This window comes from Sitophilus oryzae, unplaced genomic scaffold, assembly GCF_002938485.1.
Source record: "Sitophilus oryzae breed Bouriz unplaced genomic scaffold, Soryzae_2.0 scaffold_1307_pilon_pilon, whole genome shotgun sequence".
NCBI classification, from domain to species: Eukaryota; Metazoa; Arthropoda; class Insecta; order Coleoptera; family Curculionidae; genus Sitophilus; species Sitophilus oryzae.
This window is the reverse complement of record NW_022145957.1, coordinates 3297052-3312020: the sequence shown is the minus strand read 5'-3', so window position 1 is coordinate 3312020 and position 14969 is coordinate 3297052. Positions and strand designations below refer to the sequence as shown.

The 14969-nt window shown below is 39.6% G+C and overlaps 1 protein-coding gene across 2 annotated transcripts in view; it reads right to left on the bottom strand.

Annotated features, from left to right (window-relative positions):
• LOC115874950 overlaps positions 1 to 14969 on the bottom strand; it is a 153711-nt gene that overhangs the window by 38022 nt on the left and 100720 nt on the right. For both annotated transcript variants that reach the window (XM_030890259.1, XM_030890258.1), the window contains exons 14-15: positions 14283 to 14352; positions 2304 to 2528 (exon numbers count right to left, since the gene is read on the bottom strand). In XM_030890259.1, coding sequence (XP_030746119.1) covers positions 2304 to 2528; positions 14283 to 14352 — 295 coding nt within the window. The remainder of the gene's footprint in view (positions 1 to 2303; positions 2529 to 14282; positions 14353 to 14969) is intronic.

The following is a 14969-nucleotide window of genomic DNA, read 5'->3' as shown; positions in this document are numbered from 1 at the left end:
TGTACATTTAGATGTCGTTATCGACATGACGACAACCTCTTTTATTGCTGCACTAAAACGGTTTATTGCAAGGCGAGGTAAGCCACGACACATTTACTCAGACAATGGTACTAATTTTGTCGGGGCTAACGCCATACTTTTTAACAAATTAAAATCTAGTACTGATGAAATATCCTCAACTTTGTCAGCTGAAGGGATATCTTGGCATTTTAATCCACCTAAAGCACCTAATTTTGGAGGTTTGTGGGAAGCAGGGGTCAAGAGCATCAAATACCATTTAAAACGCGTTATAGGTGAACTTATGAAGACCTTTGCACAGTATTAGTTCAAATTGAAGGGGTTCTGAACTCCCGACCATTATCTCCACTCTCATCGGACCCTCAAGATCCTACGCCGCTCACTCCAGGTCACTTCTTGGTGGGAAGACCATTAACAGCACTTCCAGAAGCAGACCATACTTCAATCCCGGAAGCACGACTTAAAAAGTACGAACATCTACAAGCCATGGTCCAACATTTCTGGAAGCGATGGAATATAGAGTACATCTCCGAGTTGCAGTCCCGTCTTAAATGGAAAAAGTCGTCCTCAGAACTACTAAAAATTGGCAGTTTAGTAGTTATTAAGGAGGAAAATGTTCCAGTGAATAGATGGAAAACTGGGAGAATCATCCAGCTCCACCCTGGTCCAGACGGCGTAATCCGTGTAGTTAATGTGCGATGTGCCGATGGTGCGGTGTATAAACGTGCTATCACTAAACTGTGTGTTTTGCCATCTCAATGACTTATTTTTATTTTAGTTTATTTTATTTTTTTTGTATATATTATTCAGTAATATTTTTTTGTTTGTTGAAATGTTATTTCAAGGCGGGCGGCATGTTAGCCCGTATGTAAAATGTAAATCAATGTATTTTTAAGTTTAGTTTATTCCATGAATTCATGTCCGTTCGAATAGAAGTGGCAACGGCGCTTCTGTACATAAACCCCATCCGAGGGTGCGAGACGGGTAAAAATTACTTTTCACTTTGCTTTTGTTCCTTGGTGCAACTACCACGTTGTTATTTGCTGTTCACTTAAATTTAGTATTACTCTTTAAATTAATATAGTTGTTATATTATACAAGTGCAGTTCATTTATTTATACAGTCCACATATATCAAGGCAACACATTACAAAAAAACACAACTTTCATCTGAAGATATCAAAATAGAGAGAATTTTCTTTTCTTAGAATTTTCACAAATTTTACTTACTAATACACTTTTCAAATAATATTATAACAAGTTTTTTTGTATACTCACTATTTAAATCAGTGTATTTGTTTAAGTACCAGGGGTCTGCAGGGGGTGGTAGCGAGGGTGGCAACACCGGCGGAGAATGCACCAAGCCTATAGGATCTATATGAGATATGTTTATATTGCACATAAACATTTTAAATACGCTCTGAAATTAGTAATTGAATATATTCCAAGGTTATTCATTTCAACTGGTGCATTTTTTAATTTTCCATTTTAATTGACTATCAATTTGTAATTTTAGGAGCATAGATATACCAGATTTAAACATATACATTTTAGTAAGAAATTTTGTTTGACAGCGCAATCATTGTTTTTTTCATTAATTTAAAGGCCTAAGCAGCTAGGACTCTCCGGCCTGATAATAGGGTTACCCACCCTCGGTTGAATGTTAATCAATGCTGATACTGAGACAGAATCCGCCTTAAGCGGGTCTGAGTATAATTGACTCATATCCTGTTTGACGACAACTCGTTGATGATTCGAATCTACAGAAAAACAATTTAAGAATTAATTAAAACATCCATGAATCCAATAAAGTTAATATCCTACTTACAGCTGAATAACGGACAAGGAAATAAAAACTGCCTTTTCAAATTATAGGATTCTAACAGGTGGAAAACAGCGTTGGTGTTAATTGGGTGTATATGAAGTGCAGAAATACAGTTATGAGGACCAAATTTGTAATATTAATTGAAACTATTTTGAAATTGGTTAACTTGATCTCCAAAAGTTGGACACTGAAACAGTATATGATTAAGATATCTCTAAGGGGACAAACACAATGGGCCTCACAGGTCGCAGTGTTTCCGACAGGGGACGGCCCCTTGTTATTGAGAAAAAAAGATCCCCCCATTCCACAATCACAGTAACTCATTTAGTCTATAAAGATCAACCAAAAAAAAAAGAAAACCAAAGAACTTTATATGAACTACCTACTAATTCTGCAATTTTGTACCATTTGCACATGAAATACAGACTACGACAAAGAGTAAAATAAGTAAATTTTCTTACCCTCCACGCATATATAGACGTTCACCTTGAGCAAAGGATGGAGGTACATGATGCATATAGACGTTTGCAAGAAAATCGGCATCAGGACCTGGGGAGACGGGCGATGGCAAGTTTTGCTGATAAAGCTCTTCCATGGCGTTGCTGTAACGTTGCATACGTCGTTGTCGAGAGGCTTGTTCTTCCAGTCGCACTGCCTCTTGCTGCCGTTGCATATTTTCAATATACCTATTGTTGAAGAAACTCTTAATTACAAGATATATAATAAATATTTTTTTTTTAATTTTTTTGTACCATCCTAATATTTTTTTTTGTATAAAGGGTTCTTTTTAATATTGACCAAAAGCCAAGAACCCTTTAAATAAAAAAATAAATGATAATGATACCGTGTGGTGCATCGGAACGCGGGACATCCCATGTAAATTTTGACAAGGTCAAATATTATCTCCCCAGATAGGATTTTATGCAAAAATTGTATTAGACTTTTTTGAAGAGGCGTTAAAGTTGTACTGTCGTCTAGAATTTCGTTTTAGTTGAAATATGCATCTAAAAGTTATTTGCAAAAATCTATACACATGGCCAAAATTATTGCCACATAACGATATTTTTATTTTATTTTGGACCTAATATGATTCTTTTTATATTTTTGGACATGTTGGCTTACTACACGACTAACTAATGTAAAATTAAAAATCTAAGTGCAACTAGGCTGTTATTATAATTTATTTATTTCATGGGTGAAATTCAACAAAAACAAATTTCATTTTAAACAGAAAATAATGAAAACAATTTTAATTATTTCTCACAACTAATTAGTCTGTATTGCCTCCTCGAGCCTCAATGGAAGCTGTGAGACGACGTGGCATGTTCTCAATTAAGTTGTCCAGAAGATGTTGAGGAATGGCTTCCCATGTTTCGCGCGCAGCAATTTTCAATTCATTTAAGGTACGGGGGGGATCATTCATTTTCGCAATATGGCGTTTTAGCATGTCCCAAGCATCAGTTTTCTTATACCCTCTTCCTCACAAAATTCGCGAACCGCTAAAGTGCGATGGGGAGGAGCATTATCGTCCATGTAAACAAATCCATCACCCACTGCCCCTCAAAATGGACGCACAATAGGCTCTAAAACGTCTCTAAGATATGAGGCACCTGTCATTGTGCCATCAATAAAAACAAGAAGCTCCGTGCATTATACCTGCCCATACCATAATGCTTCCCCCTTGAAACGGGACACGGGGTTGAGCTGCATTCAAGCGTCTTCCAGATGCTCTCCAGACAAAAGTTCGTCGCGAGTCTGACACTAGGCCTATTCTTGTTTCATCACTAAACACGACTAAACATGACGAATTTCCAATTAGGTCCATTTGCCCTCATCTCCTCAACCCATTGTAGTCGCGTAATTTTGTGCTGTAAATTAAGCTTCTGAACAGGTAGAGGCTTCCTTAAATGTAATCCTCTGTCATGGAGTCTTCTTGCTATGGTCTTTCTTGAAGCATTTACTCTTTCAAGGCGTCGTGCAATTAGGGATAATATGACGGTCTTGCACAGCAGTATAACTCTCTTTCTACCTCGTCCAGGCCGGTCTGTAACCTCGTTTGTCTCCCTGATTTTTTTTAATATTCGCGAAACATCACTTTGGTTAACTCCTACAATTTCAGCTATTGCAAACTGCCGGTAGCCCTGTTGATACAGTGGTACTATTCTGACTCTATTAAACTGTGAAATAATGTTTCTAGGCATTTTAAGGCCAAAATAATAGTCAAATTTCTTCTGAAACCCAAGAGACCACAAATCGAAATGTGCAAGAATTTGTATTAATATTGGGACTGAACGATAAACATTGTTTACCGTATCCATTTTAACAAAAAATGTTTATTACAGATTATCAAAGCTATGTATAAAAAAAGATTCTTTAAATTTCTTTCCGTATATTTTTAGTGTCATGTGAGTACTTTCAAATTACTAAAAAATTATAATACGGCCCAGAGAAAGCTACAATTAAAATACCAGCAAAAATATGATTTTGCCGTTGTAAAATTCGATGTCATTTTTTTTTATTCACAAAAAGTTATGTGGTTTGAAAAGGGCGGTGATTTGTTTGTATTGGAATGATCATCTACAAAAGAATTAGTTGAACTGAGAATAGTATTCGCGGTGTATGATTTGTTTGCTGTTCATTATTCGATCACTCGCAGGCCTCGATCATACATCCACAATAATTTAACAAATAAAACAAATAAAATAAAAGAAAAAAGTAGAATGGAATTTTTAAGTAAAGGAACTTTATTAAACTATGCTAATTAATAAAATGTTTATATAATCCCCCATTCACAGTCAAATAATACCCCAAATTATTGTGAAATTCACGCCTCACAATACAAAGCTGTTAAGGGGAGAATCTTTAGCATTCCACAGAGATGTCGTTTTTAGTCCATCTAAATTTCTGTATTTAATATGCCTATAAATTTTTTTATAGGCATTTTAATTAAATAATAAATAATAAAATTTTATAGGCACTTTTTCTGTGCTCCACAGGAAAAGGAAAAGTTTGGCGAAAGATCGTGTGGTATTTTCCTACTGTATCCCCAATATACGGGAGTCAATGTTTTTGTTTTTTTCAACATAAAGAATATTCAAGTCATATTGATTTCTTCCTCTTCAATTATTTTTGCCTTCACAATTCCATGTGCTTAATACCTTAGTGCATTTAGTTTCAAATATCTGATTTATTCTTTAAACTGTTGACTTCTACGGTATAGGCTTTCCGGAGACTGAGTAGCGATCATATCTAACACAGCGAGAATACTATTTCCAGCAAAATGCCGCTTAACCACCATAACTTTCTCAGATGTAGGGAAATTCATAGTTATTTTATACAAAATTACTCTTATTTAGTACCTTTAAATTTTTGTAAACAAAATATAATATTCAGTATTTAATAATCTGCTGATGATGCTAACATGGCTAGCGAAACGCGCGTCCAGTGTAAAATGTTAAAGTGTTTTGGTGTATTGTGGTGATTTAGTGTTTTATTTTGTTGTATAACGCCAAAGGTTCCACCCCCAACTGTAATCAAAATATGACATCGAATTTAATAATCACACAGTCACATTTTTGCTGGTATTTTAATTGTAGCTTGGAACAGAGTATGCAAGCTAGAGTTAAAAGAGTATATAGTCTTACAACAGAGTATCGAAAATCTACAGGTTATATAATAAAGAAACTTTGGGACTTGATATACAAGGTGGTCCATACCGTTTGGGGCATCGGAACACGGGACAGTAAATCCCATGTAAATTTTGAAAACGACAATATTATGTCCCCAGGTAATTTTATGCAAAAGTTGTATTACACTTTTTTGAGGAGGTGTTAAAGATATACTTTCGTCTAGAATTTCTTTTCATTTGGAATCGGCATTTAAATGATTGATATTTGCAAAAATCTACCTTCAAATTACTAAAATTTTATAATACGGCCCAGAGCCCCTACAATTAAAATACCAGCAAAAATGTGATTTTGCCATCGTCAAATTCGATGTCACATTTTGTTTACAAAAATTTGGAGGTACCAAATAGATTTCGCCACTTGCACTGTAAGAAAATCTACAAAATAAAACAGTGAATGGGCAAAAACAACAATGACTTGAATATTCTCCCTTCAAGTTGAAGAGAAGAAAAACATTAACTCTCGTCTATTGGAGAAACATTGGAAAAGACAACAGTACCTTTCGCCGAACGATTTCTTCCATAGGAGCACACTCAAAAATCCTCCTTTTGGGTATATTAAATACAGAAATTTAGATGAACTAAAAATGACATCTATGTAGAATGCTAAAGATTCTCGCCTTAATAGCTTTGTATTCTGAGGAGTGAATTTTACAATCATATGGGTATTGATCGGCTGTGAATGAGAAATTCTGTGAACGTTTTATTAATTAGTATAGTTCTTTAATAATGTATGTGGTATGAGCGATGTCTGAGAGTGATCGAGTAATGAACAGCAAACAAGTGATACACCACGAATGCTATTCTCAGTTCAACTAATTATTTTTTAGGTGATCATTCCAATTCAGAAAAAAAATAACCACCCTTTCCAAACCACACAAATTCTTGTAAATATGGAAAATCGAATTTGACAATGACAGAATCATATGACAAAATCATATGCAAGAGCATTTTTGCTGGTATTTTAATTGTAGCTTTCTCTGGACGATATTATACATTTAAAAAAATTAAAGATAGATTTTTGCAAATAACTTTTAAATACCTATTCCAAATGAAACGAAATTCTAGACGAAAATACAACTTTAACGCCTCTTTAAAAAAGTCTAATACCACTTTTGCATAAAATCATCTGGGGTGATAATATGTGACCTTTTCAAAATTTACAAGGGATTTCTTATGTCCCGTGTTTCTACGCACCACGCGGTATAAAAATAAGTAGAAAACACCCTGTATGGTTTAAGATTACGATATTTATAGGTAGTAAGTAAGTAGAGAGCAACTATACTAAAGTTCATACCAAATAAACTTTTAGCCACTTGATTAAGCTTGACCGGCACAGAGTTTCCCACTTTTATATATTTTCTTTTAATTAAAATATTTTAGGAAACAAAAACAAATTCATTAAATATATAAACAGTTATTATTTACATCAACAAAACTCACCTTTTTAACAGCACTTAAGGGACATAAAGGACCATTACTACCGCTTTCCCGTTCAAAATATTCTAATAAAGTTACGATGAGTTTTTTAAGGCTATTAAGATATCTTGTACACTTCGCAATAGAAGAGGTTCCAAAAAGAACAGTGTTCGACTGCAAGGTCTGCTAGTAAACATGTTTTAAGCGTAAAGTATCACAACGCTATTTATATAATCTAAGAACTCATAATGAAAAACTAAAGTATGAAAACAAATGGCAATGTCGTAAAATAAATAAACAATTACGGCAACTTGACATTTTTTACATCAGAGCTGCCACCTGAATCCCCAGCGCGAAATTTAAATTCCAGTTAGTCAGCACGGCGCGGCGCGGCGCCGAACATGTCCATGGTTGGCAACAATTGATTTAAAAATCGCGCCTTAGATGACGTAACTAAAGTTTATTTGATAGGAACCGTAATATTATTGTAATATAATAATAATATATAATCATTATTTAATAACATCTGAGGATTATATAAATTGGTCAGAATAAGAATAATTATTTAATAACACGTAAAGTGGTCAGGAAGAAAACTAAAACTGCAATAATATACAGGGTGTTCCATTAAAAAATCATCTCAATCCACTTACACTTTTTTGAGCCACATTGTAGAAGTTAGAATATTTTCCTGAAATACATCCGAATACATACTTTAGGTCTGCATTTAAAATACCTAAGTTTTTTATTATAGAAGATACAGATATCTGACGCAGTATTATCGGACCATGTATGGTGTTGTACATTCTATATATATTTAAAATAAAAAATAGCCGTTAATAACCTTATTACAGAAAGAGGTTGCATTACTGCATGGCCACATACCCGAAGGCTTCGACCACCTCACACCATCTAACGAAATCACCCAAGGAAACACCACCGCCTCCTACTCACCAAAAATTAGCGGGGAAGCCCGCATCAGGCCGGCCACGTGATATCATCAATAAATAGTTCTGCACTACGATTTAATAATACTAATCTTTCAACTATCACCCCCTTATCCCCCCGTAACTGAACAACCTCTGCGCCAAACATTTCCCTGCCCTTAATCCTATTTCCCTTTTTGCATATTCGCAGTACATGATCCGAGTCCTCCTCACCTTCCCCACATTCACAAACACCACTTTCTTTCCCACCAAGCTTAAAACGATACAGATAACTCGCCATGTTACCATATCCAGTGACTATCTGTATAGCCCTCGGACTTAACGCCACTAACTCGCGCCCAACTAACTTAATCCACTTATAAACATTCCTGCCCTTATCGCTGTTGTCCCACTGACTCTGCCATCTTCTAGTAAGCCTAACCTCCAAGTCCTTTTTAACACTACGCCTTCTCCATAAACCCTCAATTTCCAACTCGACTTCCTGCTTTTCCCTACCTTTCTCTGCTTCAGCATCCGCCATCCTATTACCTATATCTGACCCACTCTTAACCCAATTCACTCCAACCCTTATCCCAATCGTCCACAGCTGCGCAATACTTCTTTTGATCCCTAGCACCGTTCTATTCCTTATTCTGCTGGCCCTTAGTAGTTCCACTGCTGCCAGACTGTCGGTGCGCACCACTATATCGCCCCGTAGTTCAGATTCTTCTATTAATTTAACACCCTCCCTAATGGCTAACATTTCAGCTTCCGTGCAGTTGATATTATCAGTTGCTCTATACGATCTCACCTTCCACACATTATCCTCATCCATCCATGCCAGTCCAATTCTCACTGAGCCCTCCTTAACGCTGCCATCAACCCAAACGTCTAACCTCTCTCCAAAACCATTCCACCCTTGACCCAATCTTCCCATGCCCATGGCTCCTCCCAACACTCAACCCTTGCCTCTTTTCTTCTACTACCCCTGTCCTCTGTCCATTCTTCATATACCCCTGCGGACAGGATGCCCATCGGAACCAGCCCAGCCAGCACACACAACGCGTCCGTAGACACCGTCCTGTATGCCGGCACCACCGCCAGACCGAACATCCTGTCCACAGCTGCCAGCTGTTTCTTAATCCTAGAATCCGATGCTCTACCACCCCATATCTCAGCTCCATATAGTACAGCTCGTTTCAAAGCCCTCTCAATTATATATTTAAGTGTAGTCTTCCATCCCAGTGCACCCTTTCCCTTAACCCCCCCTTTAACCTTGCATAACACCTCTCCCACTCGTGCTCTAACCCCTTTCACGTGTTCAATAAAGTTTAATTTATTATCAATATCCAATCCCAAATATCTAATAAATCCCGCCAATTTTACATTCTCTCCCTCCATTCTGATGACCGGCTCCCTTATGTTACCCTTTCTTGGCACAAACATCCCTGCTGTCTTATCAAGGTTATATTCAAGGCCAGAGTCCCTCGCCCACCTCATACACTGATCCCAACAAACATCCCACAATCGTTCGATTTCTCTAACCGAGTTCCCTGATATTACCAAAACTTGATCGTCCGCGTAGGCCTGCGCATGTACTCTGACCCTACAATCCCATCTCTCCCTTGGCAGTTCCTTGTTTTTTTCTGCAACCAAGCCATCATTAACCCCCCTCAAACCCCTAAACCAACCCGCCCCACGTTCCAAAGAACCGATCCCAAACTAGACCCTTGCGGACAGCCCCTATCAACCCCGATTACAACCCCTCCACTACCCACTGTTCTGTTTTGCAAGAAGTCCCAACAAGACGCTAATTCTTTACCTCCCAAACCACCCCTCCTAAGTTCCTCTCCCACCACTGGACCCCAGACGGCGTTGAAGGCGTTTCTGAGGTCAAGCGCAACCACCAAAGAATGCTCACCCGCCAACTTATTACTGGACATAACGCTTGTGAGACTTCTCACAGCGTCCACGGTACTTCTACCCCCACGAAACCCAAACTGATAAGCTTCATGTATGCCTTCCTTCTCCCACATCTGCTGGACTCTCCCAGCAAGAAGCTTATCCAGCACCCTGCCAAGAGATCCCACAAGACAGATGGGCCTCACACCCCCACTCCTTTTAGGCACCCAAGCAATATTCCCCTGCTTCCACATAATTGGGGACCACCAACCATCCCCCACCCTAGGCAGGCGTTAAGGAGCCTCCCAACGTCCTCCCTTCTCTCCTCCCAAATAACCTTCACCAGTTCATTTGGTATTCTATCAGCACCACTAGCCTTACCCATACCCATACTTCTAATAACCCCTTCTATCTCACCGGTGGAAAATTTTTCTACGTGTCTACCACCGTTTATGCCTTCTCTAATGACCCTGTTATATTCAATTCGTTCCTTCTCCATTTGTTCGTTAATGCCTGGATGATGTTTATTTAACATGGCCCTGTTCCACTCATCCATTCCTTGTCCCTCCTTAAGTTTACTTATCCTTTTGTCCTCACCACCCTCTATCCTCCTCAAGAGCTCCCACACCCGTGCCCATGGCTCATTTTCTCTGGTCTGTTCTAGAGTCAACTTTTCCCAATTCTGCTTCTTATCCCTAATCAATTTCTTATATTCTGCTCTACCCTTGATATGCTCTTCTTTCCTAACTGACTCCTCTTGCCCACCGGTTGCCCTTTCTCGTTGCCAATGCTTCCTCAGCCTTTCCACCACCCGTTTTTTGGCTTGAAGTTTTGGAACCACCATTCCCCCCTTCCCTTATTACTAAATTACGTATCTTAAAAAATTTCACACACACATTCTCACATGACATATTAAGATCGCTAGCTGCTTCTTCAATCCCTTCCCTGGTACCAAGGTCCCAGTCTTCAAACCGAAATTGTCTGACTGCTCCTCTTACTCCCATCCAATCTGCCCCCTTAATATCCCTAACACTACGATGAATACTGTCCCTACCAGTCATGACATCAACACTAAAGGTAATCATTCTGTGGTCGCTCATTGTTTCTTCTCCCAACACATCCCAATCCGTAATGCTAACTCCTCTTGCCCATGTAGTATCTATCCAACTCTCACCCCTGGTACTACTGTATGTCGCTAAGGAGTTCCTTGCGTTTGCACACCGAAAACCCCCCCTTATTCCCCATTCTAATAAGTCTGTACCTTTTTCATCAGTCACCTCGCCCCTCCATGCCTCATTCTTGGCGTTAAAATCCCCTGCAACTACCCATCTTCCCCTTACCCCTGCAGTTTCCCTCATCCAGTCAATATCATGCAACACTTTAACAACTCTACCCCTGGCTCATCGTACATTGTACTAATCAATACGTCACTAACAGTTATTGTCGTCACGTTCTTGCCCGACAACTCTTCAGCCTTCATACCTATCCTAGCCCTAATTTCCACCTTACACTCTTTATTAACTTTAAAAATATCCCACCCCTCCAAACCCCCAGCTTTTCCCCAAGGCTCCTGAATGAGCACCACATCATACCCTTCTTGATTGACTGTCACCTCCAGTAGATTCGTGGCCTCCCTGCCCCTACCTAGGTTGACCTGGAGTATCCTCATACTCCATAGTCAACCCTTCCCGCATATTCCCTCGTCTTCCTTATGTACACAGGACAGCCCCTGTCCGTGGCCTCATGCCTCCTCATATTATCCGCTACTCCCATCCTCTTACAATTTACGCACCCAAAAGTCTCCTCGCTACAATTAAGCCCTTCGTGACCAGCTAATCCACATCGATAACATGCCACCTGCTCTTTACAAAATTTAACCACATGACCAAATCTACAACACCTTCTACACATGGTTACATTGAAGTTCTCTTCTACCCTGTGCACCACCAGGTCAAACGTAACTCTCCCCTTTTTCATAATAAACTTAAAAACGTCCGGGGCCACCTCTAGTACCACATGCTCCTTATATTCACTCCTCCCCCTTCTACGAACTACCACTTTGAAAACGTCCTTGATCTGCCTAACCCCAACAATATCGCCAATATCCTCATTCTCTCTTACAAGCCCCTCTAAAAAGTCATTATCACTATATCCCCTCTCTACTCCCAAAATTATTAGCTCCGGTCTCCTTACTCCCCTTTCCACAACTGACACCCCTTTATCCCCTTTTAACCTTTCCCCCACCTTTTTCCATTGCTCCTCATCCCTACACTCCACAACAAGTGTACCCCCAGCATATCTTCTAATACCCTTTAAGCCATCTTTCCCAATAACGTCCGAAGAAAGTTTCTCCTTGACTGCCGCCATAACATTCGTATCCGTCTCCTGCCCTCTTACCACTACCTCCCTCTTCCTTTGAACCTCCGGGGTCCTCCAACCTGGCACTTCCTTGTCACTTTCCTCCCTCCGCTCAGCCGCCATCTGAGCGTATGTTATACCCTGCGCCACAGGTATCACTGTCTGCTTCTCCCCCACCACAGGTATCGCTGTCTGCTTCACCCCCTCCCTTTCCACCGGCTTCTCTCGCACTGCACCAACTGCTCCCACAAATCCCTCCACTATGCGCTCTTCCAACTTTCTAAACCTATTTTCCGTTTTAGTTTCCCAATCCCTAAACATTTTGCCCAAACTATCCTCCTCCCTTTTACTACTCTCTTTCCCTATATTCCCTGTCTCCCTTATTTTCCCGGTACCATCCCCAAACGCAATAACAAATGCAGTGAAGATGTCTGACAGATCATTCAATCTGTCAGCCACCTCCGTCTGCTCCGCTCTATTGAATTGGATCTTAGATCCAGAATATATTGTCGTGGCCGCCCTGATACTTTGTATACAGTGTTTGACTATATTAAATTCTACATTAACATTAAACTTATCACTACGTTCTACAGCCCCAGCACCCTCTTCCTCCTCTTCCTCTGCGTCATCTTTCCTAGCCTCATCTGTAGTTATCCCCTCCTCCGTAGTTGCTCCAACCGATTCCAATCCTCCAATGATCGTGTCCTCTTCCTCCGCGGCTTCGACACCTTCACCCCCTGCACTTTCTTCCAAGGACTTACTGAGCACCTGCTCAGCCTCACTCATTGCCTTTGCAAGGATTACCCCAATCTTGGCCTTGCTGATCTCCACCACTCTCCTCTTCTTTTCTACCTGCTCCGGCGACTTCTCCTTTTCAGGAGTGTAGAACTCTTCTTCCACACTTCTGAACATTCTTACCGGGGACCTGGGTAAACTGCTTCTCCTCGGGAAATTTCCGCCCGTCTCTCTTATCTCCTTTTCCAATCTTTCTATGTCCAAAGTCTTCTCCTCCCTTCTCCTCTTGACCCCTTCCTGGGTGTCCTCCCTTTCCGCCATTTCCACGTTGTACAAGTACCTAAACTTGTACCAATAAAAAAGGCGAACACCGGACTACTCCGATATTCGCCAATCGTTCACGTGACTCTAACTATAACCGCACTGAAGTATCCACAAAATTGTACAAGTACGTAGAGATTTGTCCATAAAAAAGGCGAATATCAGATTGTTCTGATATTCGCCAATGCGCACGCCTGTGCTTATATATGCTCCAAGTCCAACTGTCTATTATACCTCGACCACTATCATCTTAAGGTCCTTGTCCTTGTATCTTACTTAACTAATCTACACTGTCCTACTTTATAAGATCTTTGTCCTTGCTCTTAACTAGTAATCCTAACCACTAACGTAATTTGTCCTATTCAATGTCTTTGTCCTTGTCCCTCTGCACACTATTAGTTACACCTGCGCACACACTTACGAGTCCCACAACAATGTCGCACCTGCGTACTACTCGCCCGACTGTTAGCGCTGCGCCCCCGAAACTAAGTGAGGTTATACCTCCTTGCTGGGAGTATGCCCCCGAAACAAATTGAGGTTAGATACAAAACCGTATTATAACCGACACACGTCTTACTTCCTCTCGTTGAAGTAAGACGTGTGTCGGTTATAATACGGTTTTGTATCTAACCTCAATTTGTTTCGGGGGCATACTCCCAGCAAGGAGGTATAACCTCACTTAGTTTCGGGGGCGCAGCGCTAACAGTCGGGCGAGTAGTGCGCAGGTGCGACATTGTTGTGGGACACTCTAACTAACACACGAGTGGTAACCTTATTACAGTTGGGAGTTGGAACCTTTGGTGTTCGAACAGCAAAATAAAAAATACTAATTAACCACAATACAACAAAACACTTTTACTTTTTCACTGGATGGGCGTTTCGCTAACCATGTTAGTGTTTTGTGGTTAATTAGTGTTTTATTTTGCAATAACCTTATGATAGAAATGACGTCAATTGACCTTAGACAGGATGATCGACATTTATCATACCCATTTAACAAAGAAAATTGCATCGATTTTTATTGCTAAGATAACTTGACGCCATTATCTCCGATGTTCTTTGTAGTTAAGTATAATTTAATGCAAAAATTTTACCTTTCGAGATTTGGATTTCTTCGTCCAGGTGATAATTCCGGAAATGTTTCTTCTTCCAATGTACCTGCACCTAAAATTTTATAATTGTAGTTGTATAACTGAGACTGGCAGTTGTTGTTACTTGTCAGTAAAGAAACGGTATTAAAAACCCCAAGGTATGCTATCACTTTTTTGATTTTTTAATATTTTTAATATTCTTTAATATTTTTTAATGTTATTTTTATACATATAATTGAATGGATATTATTACATAATTAAAGGAAAGAAATCTAGGATCTAGTGGGGTTGCAGTCGAAAGGGTTTAACAAAGAATTAATACACTTTGTTAATTAAGCATGTGGAAAATCATAAGGAGATAAAAACACATGTGAGATCTGGCTTTTGCGTCTTTGGTTCTGGTCATGACTGTGGGGAACATTTCCCTCTTATTTTATTTGGGAGCTTTGCACCTTCAGTGCATAGTCTCCTCTTAAATTGTATTTTAAAAAAACCCTTCGCCTATCGCAGGTTTTTGAGGTACTGTGCGTGCTGCGTGCACCCACAGTTGGCATTACAAAGCTACCTCGGTCTCTTGGTTGTTCGTTGTTCCCCTCACATTATCACTTGCCTTACCAATTGTCGTAAAGGCTTTTGGTTAATCACTAGAAGCCTTTAAGTCAAAGAAAATTCGTATTTTTTAAGAATTCT